Raw genomic sequence first — 16,509 nt, forward strand, 5'->3', positions numbered from 1 at the left:
TTTTTTCCACAAAATTTTTAACAGAGTTCTTCAAGTTAATTTTTAAAGTAAATTTCAATTACATTATCATACTTAATTAAATGCTTGTGATAAATATAAGCAATAAGATTTTTGATAAATATGAAAACATAAGGTATATAATATGTATTTTATATGGTTTATTGTAGATCTCAAACACATTATTGCGTTATTCTTACTAAATACTGAAAAATATTTTAAATTCACTCAAAATCAATATACTTTAATTGTAACTCCAAAAGAAGCTCCACTTACCCAAGTTGCCCTCGTCAAGTGTAAGTCCTCCAAATTGAGGAGTAGAGGGTTGCTGTGATTGTCCTGGTCGTCCTATAAATATATTCTTATATTCTTATAGATAAAATTTCAAATATAAAACTAGTCAATCAAATAAAAAAAATGTAAAATATATATTATATAATGTCATATTAGAACGTTTTATAAACTAAGAACTTTTCTTAAAGAAAAGAACATATTATAGTTTAAATATCTTTTTAAAAAAGCATTATTTTTCTTATGACGTCATAAAAAATCGAGATTGTACACAAGTAATAGAAAAAGTATCTTTTGTATAGTTTAAAACTTGGGGTTCAAAATACTAGAAAAATTTTATGTTATTTCAACTGCAATAAGAGTCAAATCTTCAGAAATTTTATTCTTTTAAGTTTAGAGAGATCCTTTAGAAATCACTTTAAAAGGAAATTAAAGCTGCTGTCAAAATAAATAGGTTTACTTACCAATCATGAATATGAATTGAAGGACTAAATAAAGAAAAGAATGTAATTATTTATTAAAAAAATACATTTTAAATAAAAATTTTTAATAATTAAATATTTTTTATAGCAATTTAGAGAGAAATTATGGTTTAATATAAGTAGGAAATATGAGAGTCAGGTTAAATTATAGATAATAAATATTAGTCACTACATTATTTTTATGTGCTTTCAATGATTTGTATACATTTTTCAGTAAACAAATATTTCGATAATTTTGTGCTTCTTTATATCATGATTGAATGTAGTTTATTCACCTTAACAAAGTAACTTTTAAGAAAGTAAATGAAGCATTTATTTTAAAAACAAAAATATATAAAAAATGTAATTATTTATTAAAGAGGGATTATTTTATAATTGCATTGACAATAAATGATAATAAAATTTAATATATTTTTGTATAATAAGCTGTGTAATAACAAAATATTTCATTTAAATGCATTCTTACTTGGGTAATTCAAGGTATCATCAGCTATTAAAAAAGGAAGCTTAATCAGTAAACATTCTACTAAGGAAATGCAATTAGTAAACAAAATTTAAAAATTCATTTAGTAAGCGATTAATAAATTTTTAGGCCATAATATAAATCTACTGCATAGATTATAACATAATTCAACACCCCTTGAAATTTGAGTTTGCTTTACGGATTACAGATTTTAACGTACTTAGTAACGTACTTCAATTAAATATAACTTAAAATAAAACATAAAACTAAAGTATCTTAATTTATAAAAAAAATATTACGCGTAGTAATAATATTTATTCTTCAATCTACATATAAGTAATTGATGGCTGTTATAATTTATGTGTTTAAAATTCTCACTTTGATTTATTTATAGAAAGAACTATTCCCATTTGTCTTGTTGATTTATATGCATTTATTTTTGGCAGCAAAACAATTAGACAAAGTTAAAGTTTACATCTGTAGTTTTTAAATTGAGAACAATTTTTTAGTTCAAACCATTATGCAATACAAATTAAATAATTTTATTTGCTATTCCAAGTAAAATGAATATTGCTATGTTTTTCTTATCATACAATTTATGAAACTCTAATATCTGTCTATGAGATTTCTAATTATAAGAAAGCTATTTATTTGAAAGGCGTAAATTTTGGAGAGGCGTAAAAATGTTTCACATACAAAAAAATAAAACCCTAAAAATATGAGTATATATATATATATANTTTATATATATATATATACATATATATATATTTCTTTTTCCTTCAGTTTAAAAAATATGAGAATATTTTCGGATTCAAATATTTATATTATTGTGGTTAATATCATATTAAGATTTCTTACGGTTTTAATATTGCGTAATACGTTACTTTTTGTAAATTTTTTATAGTTATGAATTAAATTTTACTGTGAAAAATCAATGTAATAGCGATTACCTGAGGATGTGAAAGAAATGCCTTCTGGTGTTGAGTATCCACTTAGTTCTGAAAAAAATAATTTTAAGTAAATAAACGCCATTGAATGCGTTAAACACCAAAATCATTGAAAAATAATTTCACTCACCAATTGATCCGGATGGGGTTGATTGCGGTAGAGGAATGCCACCCAAACTTCCTGGAATTCGTAGATAAAATTTATAAATACGAATAAGTATTGAAAACGTTTTTAATGAAAATTATGATAACGATTATAAGAATCAAATCCTGTCATATTTTCGCAGACATGAAATTGATTTATATTTTTGGATTTTTCTACTGTAAACCCGTTGTCAGTGTTATATATTTAAAACTATTTTTAGAAGAACTGATTTAAGAGTCGTCGAAAACTATTTTAGAAGTCATCTGTTCTCCCACATCCATTCTCTTGTATTTTTACCATCACTGCTGTTTTACTTAAAAATACATAAGAAAGATTTTTCTTTGTACTTGCAGCTACAATTAAGATTTTTAAAAAAATAATTTTATGTTTTGAAAACTAACTTATATAATTTAATATTTTGATTTATGGTTTTATACAGAAATTCACATGCTAAATTGATATTCTCTATTTAAAACTGTGAGAAAACTCCGTTTTCTTTGCAGGATTTCAACTATAATCAGTTTTAATATTCTACTTGGAATTTAGTTCTGGGTTATTAGTTGGGTTGTTTGATTGGAATTTTTTTCTTTATTATCTCTAAGCATTTTAATGTATACATAAATGCAATATTATTTCGGTTGCAATATCTTTCTGAAGTGATACATACCCACCTAAATATACTTTAGGTAGAAAATTAACTATCTAATGATGTGATATATAATTATTTTAAATGCATCTTTATTTCCTGCCCAAATTGAAATGTTTTCTTCAAATTGCTTTCCAACAACGTTTCGCATAATATGACTAATAAAAATGGGTTAGAAAAATTTCAAAAAGAGCAACATCTTGATTTCGATTTTTAAATTGTTTTTTCCCCCTGAACCAGTAATTTAATATCTAACCATTCACTATATACATACGTAACATATATTCAACCTAACATACTTCTGAACAATATTTTCGATAGTATAATGTGATGTTAGTTTGAGAAATTGCGAAAAATGGTTGCTTGCTTTTAAAATTTAAAGAAAAAATTAAACAAATATAAGAAACTATTGCTTTTGCTTTAATTTATCTTTTTGCAATATTTAACACTCATTATAACAAATAAAAGTGAAAACGTGGCTGGCAGTGATCTTCAATACTCAGTATTTATACAGACTAGGAAATATAATGTGAAATTCATAGTAATTTAATTAATTTGGAACTGATATTATAATTAAAATAAGTGAAAAAAAGTATTATTAAAAAAATATTATTAGCCTCTTACCAAAAATCTTCAATAAGATCCTCACTGAAAAAGATAAAGATACTTATATAGTGCTTAAAAATAAACTGACAAATTTGAAAAAAGAAATGGCAGCATGATAAAACTACATCGTCAATGCATATTTACTTTTTTTAAAAATACTTTTAAATTGCAAACACACGCAGGATGAAAAAAGGATTAAATGAGACAGAAAATGCAGTATGTTTAAAAGAAATATTTAACCCAATTATCACGCTTTTCACAAAGGAATTCCGAACTACAGAATTTCCAGACTTACTAGAATATAGTAAACAAAAAGAAATATAAACACATATTTAGGTAAAAACTGTAGGAAAAGGAACAGTAAAATAATAAAAGTATTTTTCCTTGCTCAAAAAACTATTCAGTTCACAAAAACTCATGTGATACAACGGAACCATTTACAGGTTTTGAAAAATATATTTATCAACATGTGACTGCCCGTCAAACAGATTTTTCAAGAAAATGGAGAAGAAAAAATGCGCGTTATGAGGCAGTGTTTGCCAACCCCTGGACAGTGGGCTAATACATTTATTATTCCCAAGGAACATTAATTATTTCCATTTTATTTTCTGTAGTTTACTTTTCACGGATTGGTACGACATTTCATGGACAAGAAGTTAAATGGGAGACGTCACGTACAGCCGTACAAATACCGTTCATGTAATTGTTTTTACCGTTAATGTTATACTGGGACACGAAATTTTAAAAAATGCTTACTAATAGTATGCTAAAACATAGTTATAATGATGTATTTAGTATCAATAATGGATGAGCGAGACAGAGAAAAAAAGGGCTGGAAACAACAGTCAAATTACATCTTCTTTCTGTTGTCGTTCAGCAGAGCCAAATTCATGAAACGTTAAGAAATTACCAAATTTTCTTTGCTTTAACTCTGTCTAGCGTCGCTGTTACTCTTCTGAAAATAACATTTCATCTCAGTTTAAATAATTTAGTGTGAGTATAATATTTCGATAAAAAAAACTGATCCTGTTAACTAATTTTTTGAATGTCTCTTTAACCGTTTTTAAGGGAATTAGATAACCGTTTTTACAATATTCTCTCTGTCAAAATGTAAAATAATTTTATGCAATACTTTCTTAATTGTCTGATTCGCAGAGGGCCATATGAAAACAAACTTATTTTTCAGTCTCCAAATATGCCTAGTGTTTTTCTCTTCTGGTATCTATACTTTCTGTATAATAATTATAATAATAATTAAACTTAATTATAATAATGATACTTACAAGGTAGAGTGAAGGCTTGCGTTGCTGTAAAAGCAAATTAACCAATTAATATCATAGTTTAAAAAAATCAAATAATTTCAGTATGAAATTGAACTAAAGCAAAAGAAGATCTAAATTATAATAGTAATGATAAATAATTATTTATTAAAATATTTTCTTTTAATATTATTGAGCTATATAATTTTGTTTTTTCCAGTTTCTTTCAGTTAATTCATTTTTTCTTCTATTTTCTTTGAATTTCCTTTATTTAACTAGTGAGGAATAGTTACTAATTCCTAGTACTTCTTTATGTTCATGTTTTTTTAAGAATAGAAGTACGTAATAAGTTTTAGAAACAACGGAAAACCATGTTTGTAACTTCCTTTACAGTATATCCGTTAAAATATATTAAGCTTAAAATTTAATTGAAACTTGCAAAAAATATTAATAACAAAATATTAAAAAACTTATTTGTTAATGAATACAAATTATTCGAACATTTTTTTTTGAAAAGAATAATAATGCACTTTACTTACGATTGCTACTGAAGTCTGGAACATTAGGTAATGACGGCATATCACTTTCTGAAAATTAAATATAAATTTCAAGTCAGTTTTATTACATGAAGCCTTAACAGTTTCCAGTATAAAGTATCATTCATTAAAATCAATTTTCAGTAAACTGATTAATTAAAGACAGATTTATACTTTTTTGTAAAAACAGTAAAGAGAAACTTTCAGCTTGTCATTTTGTTTGTAATGTATTCTAAAATTGGGATTTATAACAGCTTCGGTAGAATGTATTATATACTTTTCATGTTTTGAGAAGAATGTGTAATGATTTTATTACTTTATGAGAATGATCTGGATAAGAATGATTATAATTTTGGATACTATGGTATTTTGAAGAAAAAGTAGGTCAAAGATACAATAATTTTTGTGTCGTTTATGATAATTCAAGAACTGAATAGTACAAAATAATTTATAAATATTTATTAGATAATGAAATTACCATAATATTAAAATAATAATGAATTTTTAAATAAAAACTTCAAGAAAATTTTTTTACTGAGAACTTTTGGATTGAATCAATATATGTAATTTCAAAACTGTTTAATTACTGTATTTATTTTAATATTCAGATATAAAAATATCGAAATGTATTCCTTGACAGCTATAAAATTCCTGCACAAACTTAAAGAAGTTTCTCAAATCTACTGAAATTTGTAACAGAAAATACTAATCTATGCTGAAATTTGAATCAAGTATACAAGAGGGCACAAAAATAGAAAAATACTGTGTTACATGTTATATGATAGAACAACAATGCATCAGCAGAATCGAATTTCTTTCTGAAAAATGATGATGATTTAATTTCGCCTGAACCAGAAAAACTTCAACTTGTTGAAACAAAGTTTATCCTGAATAGGCACATCAAATCACAAAGAAACTAAAGATTCAGTCCATCTCTTATACGGAAAGAAAAATTTAGCTGCCAAATTTAAGGTTGCATCTGTTTAAAGTTATTTCTGTTATTTATTTAATAGTAAATAATTTTTACTTTACTCCTTTTTTAAAAAAAAGAAAAGAATTTTTTTAAAGACTTTTCTCCAAATTTCCCGGTGTGAGTTTTATGAAGCACGTTGTATAACCTTGAGTATGATATTAAGGGCATTTAATTTTAAATTCGTTTGAAGCTTACAGAAAAAGTCCGTGAGAGTTCTCAGTTTCAGCGAAAATATCAGTTTCTTTTTGCTATAGTAATGTTACCAACTATGTTTGAATAAAAAGTATGTCAGTCAGAATACTAACTATGGAGAAATAATTATTAATAACTTCTGAAAACTAATACCATTATGTTTCAGTTTGATATTAAGGAACACGATGACGCTAATTTTAATTATAGTTTGATAACCGATCATGTAAAAACCTGAAAATGATAAATGATACATTAAATGATACATGATCACAATCTTCTTACTTAAGACCAAAATTAGGATTAATTTTCAAACCCTCCTCCCCCGAAAAAAAAGAATGTATATTGTTGTTTTAAATTTCGACTGAAATTCCAATGTAAAAGTCAAAGAAACATACCATTTTTACCCTATGCAATTCACAGCATGTGCTTGTTTTAAGTGTTTAAACCTTTTACCAAACACGAATTACAGAAAATAGCTCATAAAAGAATTTTTAATGAAGACTTGTGTTGCGTATACTTGTGACGTTACGCATAATTTCTGTTGTAGGTAATGTTTCTCTAATGAAATAAAGAATACTTAAGATTTCTGCAGTCAATAATTTTCCTCTCATAAAATAAATAATACTTACGCGGAACAAATTGGAGCTTTATTATAATTTGAGGTAGTAGTAATCCAGCTAATTTTCCTATAATCAGAAAACATATAAAAAGTTATTTATAGTTTTTTAATGGTGGCACTAGGTAATATATGCAATAAAATAATTCTTTATAATATTATAAATAATATTTGAATTTAATAACTAAATTTCTTGCATTTAATGTTTAGTAAAAATGCCTAACTATAAGTTCAAAATATTTTATAAGCATATATTTTTACGTATTTCTAGCAGATTTACATTTCTGTTGTTAATTCTAATTTGTAAACTTGCAGTAATAGTAAATCTTGTGAACTTTCTATGATAATATACAAATAATAATTTTTTTCTTCAAAAGAATTCTACGTATGCTGAAAAAAGTAGTTCATCATAAGATTTAAATTACTTTTCAACTATCGGCATGCAAAATTTCTGTGCAAAAATAAATCATTATAGTTACTTTAAAATGAAGTTAAATGTGTGGAAATAAATTTAAGTCATTAGAATTCCAATACCCCAAAAAATTATATTTAGAAATATGCTTTTCTAAATACATGAAATTAGAATAGCCAAAAATTGTTTTTAAATACACTTCACTGATATTTTTAATAATGTAATCTATACCAGATAGTGTACCTAAAGAGTAAACGCATTTTTAAAATTCAGTAAAATATTTTATATTTGTTGAAGCTTTATATTTATATCTTTTCCTGTAATGTGATACTCCGACTGTTTCTAAAATTGTTACATTCTAATTTGAAATGATTTTTAAGGTTTTTGTTTTAAATAAATATTTTTAAACTAATAAAATTCCTTGCACATTTAGTTTATATTTTGTTGGCGAAAATTAAATTGGATTAAAAAATCACTGAAACGTGTGTAATAAATCTCATAAATAAGCTTGAATAATGACTTACCAAGAATTGGAATCAACTGTTGTGCTAGAGGAAAGAATGAAATTCGTTAAAATATTTTTTCTTAAAGAAGCAATTTAAATTGAAATGAAATGTTATCAAAATAAATCGAGGTTTTCTATTAATTTATAAGTTTAGTTTCTGCCGATAATCTGTACCCAAAAAAGTTTATAAAAGTGATTAACATTACTATGAGGTAATGCGAAATGCTAGTTGCTTTTAAATAATACTTATAAACAATAATTACTAGTTAAAAAATTGCAAGTGAGTATGTTTGGAAAAGTTCAAAGGTTAATGAGCATTGAAAAGCTCATTAATTTTTATCAAAGTGCTTTGGTGATGATATTGGTAAAATTAATAATGAAATATTGTTTTAAAATAAGTGATCAAATTTGGTAATTTTATCATGATACCTTAAATAATGGCATAAAACAATTTATTTGGTTTTGTTTTCTTTTAAGTTTTGCATGTCTTACGAAATGTGTGGCAAACGGTACTATTATTTTGAAGGCCAGAATTTTTGGTAATGGTAAACCGTTGCGGTATAATCGAAAAAATTGCCAAATGAGTGGTTTAAATGTAGTGTAGTTTGGTTTTATTAATCAGAATTATAGTTTTTAAACAAAAATTTCGTTAGTTTGCAGTACGGTAATTTTACCAGAATTAGGCATGAAATTACTCTGGTATTCACACTTTTTTTACCACGACAACGAAAACGGTGTTTTTATGTAAAACATAATCTTATACTGCTTTCATTAACTGACCTGGGAATTTTCGTATGTTTTAAACTTATTATGAAGCATATATTTTCCAAAATTTCTGCTTTATCATTTATTTGATTTATATTATTAAATAGAAAAGAAGATGTAGTATTTTCATAATTTTAATAATAATAGTATTAAGTAATTTAATAAAAACAATAGCCAAATTTTTAAATTTCATAAGTGAAAACATATGTTTGCTTACTTATATTATACTTATATTACGTGATTTACAGTACTTTTTTACTTGACAGTACTTTTCGTGTATAGCTTGCATAATTTTATGGCCAGCTCTCTACATTTCCATTCCTTAGTGTTCAATAATTATTGCTCGACAAAAGTCATACTACTTAATTAAATATATTATGCTTAATTGAGAGTTAAAACTACAAAAAAGTTCTAGTTTCGTCCAAGGTGTCTTTGGAATTTTTTTACCTGAACTAGCAAATGTTTTAAATAGTATTTGAAAAATTTTTTTAACCTCAGATTTGCCATATAAAGTGGGAGAAATTGACAATATTGAATATTGACAATAGCTTCTATAAAGGGCATTGTTAAAAATATTTTTAATGATACAATTAAATGCAGTTTTAAAGAAAATGTTGCTGAAAACATGCAGCCAATCTGTCTGGAAAAATATTTTTAATTGCTATTTAATATTAATAATTTTGAATTATATTACTAATTTCTATCACTAAAATAAACTGTTCTATTAAATATGCGAAATAAATAGATAAATATGTGTGGGAAAATGAAATTGATATTATGATAGTTAAAAATAATCGTATGCTGAATAATATATTACGATTTTTATTTCAATATATAAAATTTTGTTCACTTACCTACAGGTCCTAAATCAGGTTGGCTGCCAACTGGCAACTTATATGTGCCCAATTTAACTGAAAGAAAATTAAATTCTTTAGTATTTTTGTAATTCTTAATTTCAATATATAAAAGTCAAAAATTAGTTAGCATTATCAAAATAATATTTCTAATTCAAGCTTAAATTAGAATAAAACAGATGCCTAGTTATTGTGCTTTAAAGTAGTTACTAAAACATCTATATAGTAGTATGTCAACCATCGAGTTTAGTAGGGAATATTACACCTTTCTCTCAGCAAAAAGTAGAATATTCATAATTTGTAAAACAGATTTTTAGATTAAAATTTTACACGAATATGCGTTTTAGAAAAACATTTAACAGTATTTTCATGATAAGACGCACCCCAAATAAAAATCTGAGTTAGACTTTTTTTAGTCAGAATCTGCAAAAAGAAAAATGACATCTATCGAGGAACCATGTGAATATTTATACTCATGAAGGTTTTTAATATTACTATTTTACAAATTATTTAAATACCAAATTCGCAAAAGATTTTTAATGGTATTTTTGTTCTACCATGAATGTTGCTGCTATATATGTTCGAATAAGTTATCTTCTACGCTGTAAAAAATCAAATTACGGTAAAATGTACTGGTATTCAATGCACCGGTACTTTTTTTCTGTAAAATCCATTTTCACTGAAACATGTTACGGATAAAAAAATTCAATGCACCGTAGTTTCTACAGTAATAATTACCACGTAATGATTGAATCAAAGTAAATAAATATTACTTCTAAAATTATGGCATAATATTTTACGGTAAGGGATTTTACGATAAAAGGATTTTTACGGATGATGCACCCAAAGCGCCGGTACTTTATACCGTAATTTGATTCGGATTTTTTTATCGTGTAACTCTTTCTTATTAGATACGGACTTCGGAATGACATAGGTGATTTACGTAATGGGCAACACTGGCATATTGAGATTAAGCAACATTGGCGCAGATCAAACACTTACGCTCTGCATGCAGTTATTTTAGATGAATACATGAGATTGACAAAGAACAAAAGATGTGGCTCATATTCGAGAATGATGGACAGTCAACTGGAAGGAAACTGCTTATAGTGTAAAATAAAGTGAGTACCACCACTTTATGAATGTATTTTACTCAAAATGTACTCAGATAACATAAAGATTACGTAAAATGCAAAGGATACAATTAAAAGAATCAGTATATTTGTTTTATCAGTTTTAATTATACTACTTGTAATTCCCCATAACTTATTTTTAAAATGAAATTATTTTTCTGTTAAAGTCCATTTCTCTTATCTTCTGTTCACTACCACTCCTCAACTCCAATGTTTGCTTCGCAATAAAGATGTGTTTACTGTATTTTCATTGCGTAATTTAAAAATGTGCGATGTATTAACTAACTGCTTAAGCGAAACTTTTTGACTGTTTATGTTTGAAGAAGATGTTTTTGTTAAAATATATCAAGTTGCAAATAAAGTCTCAATTTAATAATTTTGTAATATATAAGATTGTATATATTTCAAAAGCAATTTCTTTGCTAAAAAAGTATGAAGCTATAATTTTTAACAAGGACTACTCATTTCCTTGCATTATTTATACCTTATTGTAAAAATAAACACATTGAAAATATTACTCTGCTATTTTTTTTAAATAATTAGTTAGAATCTTTTTAATGAAGGAAGGATTTTAATGAAAGAGAACTTACTAAGAATCAAAATCAATCGAGTTCCTAAAAATAAAAATTTCAATTATTAAATATGAAGTAATAATGCATTGAATATTTTTCACATTTATCATTTTAACATCACATTATCATATGCTGCTAACCATCTTTAATATTGTATTTAGAAATTCTTATTAATAATTTGAATAAATGAAATTAATCTTTTTTGAATGCAAAAGAATTTGTTTTACAATAATTTTTTCCTTCCTTAAATGATGTTGTAATTATTGTTTTTGTGGTGATTTTCGTAAAAGATTTATATTGATAGCAAATAGTAGATTTTAAATGTTTAAACTACATAATATTTACTTAATATATAGAGTTTCCTTACTTAAAATTAATGTTTCAAATTTTAAAACAAAACGTTCGAAAAATTCTGTCTAGAAAGTTACATTCTGAAAAATGAATAAGAGTTTTCTTCTTAAAGGAAATATTAAAATAAAAACACTGATTTTGTTAGCAATTATACTACCAAGTGTGTAAAATAAATGTAAATTTTACGTAATAATTGTTACGGAAAAAGATAGTGAATGTAAATATTGCACTATTAAGGCAAATTTGTAAATAAATTTAAAAAAAAGAGAAATATTCAAAGAGTATTTTCAAAGCTTACCTAATTTTCCTAATTTCGGTTCATCTTGTGGCAGTTGTAAGTTGCTTAATTGATCTAAAAAAATTAAATTTGCTTACAATTTTTAAATTAATTTATTTCAATAACACAAATAGAGATAATAATTCAGAAATAATTCTTAAAAAGCAATAAAAATTCATATTAGTATTACAAGTATTTAAACAACTGGGGATTTTAAGAACTTGTTTTAATAAAATCAAACATACCAGGGATATCCAACAGTTCTTTTCCTAAAAAATGTAAGTTTATAAATAAATATTCCGAAAAATAATATTTTCATAAACCAATTCAAACTTGATTCTTATTCAGTGAAGATTTAAAATCCATTTTTCTTTATCAAAATATGTCAATAATTTACTGTTTTCAAAAATAGTATACTTAAATAATAAAGTATTAATAAAATGCTATATAAAATAAATACATATTATATTGTTACAAAAATGCAAGTTTTCTACATAATTAATATCGATAAATTAAAAAGCAGAAATAGCAAATACTAAAACTTAAGAGAAAGCCTGCATGAAATTAACCTTTTAAACAAAATAAATTTCCATCATTAGAATAACGATTATTGCAAAATAAAACTTTTATTATTAGGTTCTAACATGAACCACAGCTAATCTAAATAAAATATTACAAAATCGAACGAAGCTTCATCAATATCTGAGTATTTTACTAAAAAATAATTAGGAAAAAGGAATTACACTTAAGTATTGTTGTATAAAAAGACGAGTAGGACAATTTAGGTATGTGAAATATAATTTAGTCACCTTAATAAATTAAATAATTCAATAAGCAATAAAGATTTACAGCGATTTCGCCTATTTTAAAAGAGTTTATATTTCTCATCGAAAAATAAATTAATTTACAAACTTCATATATTGTATAGTATTCGTAATTTTTTCTAAACCTAAGCTTATATAGATGTTTTAAACTTATTTTCGAACAGTGTAACTGATATTTAAACTCATATTACTTTTAAAAGAAATTCCGGAAGCAAATTACCTAGTTTTTCTAAATCTGGAGCGTCAGATCCTTGGCTTCCTGGACTCTCATTATCTGAAATAAACAAAATAATATCGTGAATAATTTTTGCTTTATTTGGCTAATATGATTTATACACCGTTAATTTCATTTACTTAGTCATTTTTTAATAATTATAACATCGATCAATTATAGTCAATATTTAAAATATTTTCAGAGAGTAAAATTTAACATTGTTGAAGATAACATTGGATTGTTGAAGGTAAACTGTATGTGCGTACGATAACTTTCCATACGTCGTTCTTTTCGTGGGGTACAAACATTAAATTTCGCAAAAAAAGAAATGCAAGTATAATTTGGTTTATACAATACTATCAAATGTATACATTTTTCGCTAAAAGTTTACAAATGAAAACATTGTGGTAAAATAATATGTATCTCTGGTGATTGATATATAATAAGCAAGTGCATAACCGTTTGCAGTATTACTGTAATAATGTAAGTAACTAGTACGTAAAATTGATAGTTGGCAAAAGCGATTTCCTTCCCTTCTTATAGCTGTTGAATTCATGCCGAATATTGTTGAATTAATTCACACTTTTTGCTGAGGAGCATTAAATAGTAAATTGTCGTTGTCAATTTAAAAAAAAATATCAGATGTTATCAAAACTGTAAATTCCGTGTATTTAAATATTTAACTATATGATGTTACGATATTTTACACAATGGTGCAGACTTTAGACTATAAATAAATTATGGGGCTTAACTCTTTTTTCCTTTCTTTTAAATGATGCATCATAGTAGCGAAGCGTTATAACCTAATTTCTCAAATAAAACATTGGTGGTTCTCATTGTAGTTATTAACACTACATTTTTTTAGCGGAAAGCATACGAAATACGTGTTGGAAGTAATATTTACATTTAATTTATAAATTGTAGTAAGAAATACTTACCAAGTTGGGAAAGCAAATTGTTAACTGTAAATAAAATATCCAATTAATAATTGTATATGCATACACATAATAGTAATTTGAAAATTAAAATATATAATTTTAAAGCACAGGTACATAAAAACTCTAATAAACAAATAATTCTAATGTAAAATTTTAGTATATACAATATGTTCATAATTAATAATTAATCAGTAATAGCAGGAAAAGGGTGTATTGGTGATAAAAAAGAAATTAAATGTTTTTGTAAGTTGTTAAACAGTCGTAGCCATAATGTTGGCACCATCAAAGAAATTTTAAAACTAAAAATGAACTTAAGAAACAAACATTTACTTATCTATTGAACGTTTACTTCATAATTACATGATAAGTTAAAAATTGCATGATAAGTTAATATTATCAATCATTATGTAAGATCTAATAAATCATCAACTTCACTATTGAGGCATGCATATATTAAAACATTGAATTTTTTAGACTTTTTTCATAAAAGAAAATGCAATAAAGTTCTGTTAAGAAAAAAAGTTTAGAAGGTATTAATTTAATAAGAAAAATATGTTTAAAATACGGCAGAACATAATGACATACAAATACAGCTGTTATTTCTGCTAACGTAAAATAGTTTGAAGAACTTCTCTTAAAACTTCAAACAAGGTAGTGAAATGTCGCATTCTACCCTCTAATTTCTCATGCAAAAGTTTAAAAATAGTATAAAAAATTCCTAGTAATTGATTTATTGTGTACATATGCGTGTACAAAATTTGGTATCCTACTATTCCAAAGAAAAAACTGATGATCGATTTAAAAGGGATTTAAAATTATACTTAAAGATGTAATGGAAATTTCAGGAAAATAAATATCAGTTTTGTTGAGTTTTAAATTTATCCATTTTTAAGCACCTAGGCAATTAAAACATTTTAGTAAGCTTCAGACCAAGAGTAAAGTAAAGGAAACAATAGTAAACTAAAACCTAGTCGATTTCATCTTTTATAATGCATTATGAGTCTAAAACATTGATTAACGTTTCGTTTGAACTCATTTAATACTGCTTACTATAAACTATAAGGGAGGTGGCTGTTCGGGCTACTTATTCACGTATTCTAAATTCAAAAATAAACTCAATGCATCTTATGAAATGTTTCAAGTCCAAATTTAAATTACCGCAAAAATATGCCTGATACAATAACGTGGATTTTGGATAAATTGATGACTCAAAACAATTCGAAAGAATTACATTAAACTGAGGCATTACTATGTAAACTCTTAATTAGTAGAAGTTTTAAGGTAATTACTTGTGTCAGTCAAGTCAGGAATGCTGTTTGGTGTTGAGGGTGATAACAAGTTTCCTATAAAAAAAAAAAGTAGAATTTTTTCCATAAAAATAATAATTGAACCAAAACAATTATCTTTAAGAAAAAAAAAACTTGTTATTTTGAACTATTAATAATAATAATAGTACCAATAATAGCTTGTTATTTCATTTGAAATATATATGATTTTCTATTTTAGTTTAAACAGAAGTGAACTTCTTTCTTAAAATAGGGAAATAACAAATTTATGTAGTGGAAAAAAAAAGAGTTCAAGGAATTGATTGAATAAAAAAAGGTAGCAAAATGTATTATAAAAAGCTTTTTTCGAAGAATTTAAATTTCATACCTAATTTTGATAGATCTGGCTTTCCGTTAGGGAATAAGAATTGGATCGTAAGTGGGGAAGTGAAATCTGGTAATCCACCTGAAAATTTTAAAACATTCTTGCAAATAACTTTTAGTGATAAAAATAATCATAATAATATCTTTCAAGAGGGAAAAGACTGAGCAAACTTTGAATATTTGCATATTCAGAAATAGCGTCAAAAATGCTTTCTATTTTAGAAAATATTCTAAAACCTTACCTGGTCCTGAACCTCCAGGGAATAATGGATTGCCTCCTGGTCCGGAGCCACCAGGGAATAATGGATTGCCTCCAGGTCCTTTGCCACCAGGAAATAATGGATTGCCTCCAGGTCCTTTGCCACCAGGGAATAATGGATTGCCTCCAGGTCCTGAGCCACCAGGGAATAATGGGTTGCCACCAGGTCCTGAGCCACCCGGTGAGAGCGGGTTGCCACCAGGTCCTCTGCCACCAGGAGAAAGTGGGTTACCACCAGGTCCTCTGCCACCAGGAGAGAGTGGGTTACCACCAGGTCCTCTGCCACCAGGAGAGAGCGGGTTGCCACCAGGTCCTCTGCCACCAGGAGAAAGTGGGTTACCACCAGGTCCTCTGCCGCCAGGAGAAAGTGGGTTACCTCCAGGTCTTTGACCTTCATAAAAGAATAAAATATCTTGTTATATTAACTTTAGAAAAAAGTCAAATAAGTTGCGTCCCAATAAAGTAGTCATTCTGATTTTGTGCGTCAATGAACAGAAATAAACTCAATGAGAACAAAATTAGTCTTTTAAGAAACTCTATGAATATAAAAACATATTTGGACATATAAAACAAATAAAAAAAATCTTTTACTTTAAAAAA

At 26.0% G+C, this 16,509-nt stretch overlaps 1 protein-coding gene across 24 annotated transcripts in view; it reads right to left on the reverse strand.

Moving 5' to 3' along the window:
* Window positions 1–16,509, reverse strand: part of LOC107456745 (uncharacterized) — a 142,719-nt gene that overhangs the window by 26,232 nt on the left and 99,978 nt on the right. For all 24 annotated transcript variants that reach the window (XM_043048039.2, XM_043048038.2, XM_043048042.2 and 21 more), the window contains 19 exons: window positions 15,893–16,300; window positions 15,655–15,732; window positions 15,291–15,344; window positions 14,002–14,025; window positions 13,070–13,123; window positions 12,271–12,294; window positions 12,047–12,100; window positions 11,416–11,439; window positions 9,693–9,749; window positions 8,093–8,116; window positions 7,170–7,226; window positions 5,379–5,426; window positions 4,864–4,887; window positions 3,599–3,622; window positions 2,314–2,364; window positions 2,187–2,234; window positions 1,237–1,260; window positions 753–776; window positions 274–345 (listed from right to left, as the gene is read on the reverse strand). In XM_043048039.2, coding sequence (XP_042903973.1) covers window positions 274–345; window positions 753–776; window positions 1,237–1,260; window positions 2,187–2,234; window positions 2,314–2,364; window positions 3,599–3,622; window positions 4,864–4,887; window positions 5,379–5,426; window positions 7,170–7,226; window positions 8,093–8,116; window positions 9,693–9,749; window positions 11,416–11,439; window positions 12,047–12,100; window positions 12,271–12,294; window positions 13,070–13,123; window positions 14,002–14,025; window positions 15,291–15,344; window positions 15,655–15,732; window positions 15,893–16,300 — 1,173 coding nt within the window. The remainder of the gene's footprint in view (window positions 1–273; window positions 346–752; window positions 777–1,236; window positions 1,261–2,186; window positions 2,235–2,313; window positions 2,365–3,598; window positions 3,623–4,863; window positions 4,888–5,378; window positions 5,427–7,169; window positions 7,227–8,092; window positions 8,117–9,692; window positions 9,750–11,415; window positions 11,440–12,046; window positions 12,101–12,270; window positions 12,295–13,069; window positions 13,124–14,001; window positions 14,026–15,290; window positions 15,345–15,654; window positions 15,733–15,892; window positions 16,301–16,509) is intronic.

Source organism: Parasteatoda tepidariorum, chromosome 7, assembly GCF_043381705.1.
Source record: "Parasteatoda tepidariorum isolate YZ-2023 chromosome 7, CAS_Ptep_4.0, whole genome shotgun sequence".
In the NCBI taxonomy this organism is placed as follows: Eukaryota; Metazoa; Arthropoda; class Arachnida; order Araneae; family Theridiidae; genus Parasteatoda; species Parasteatoda tepidariorum.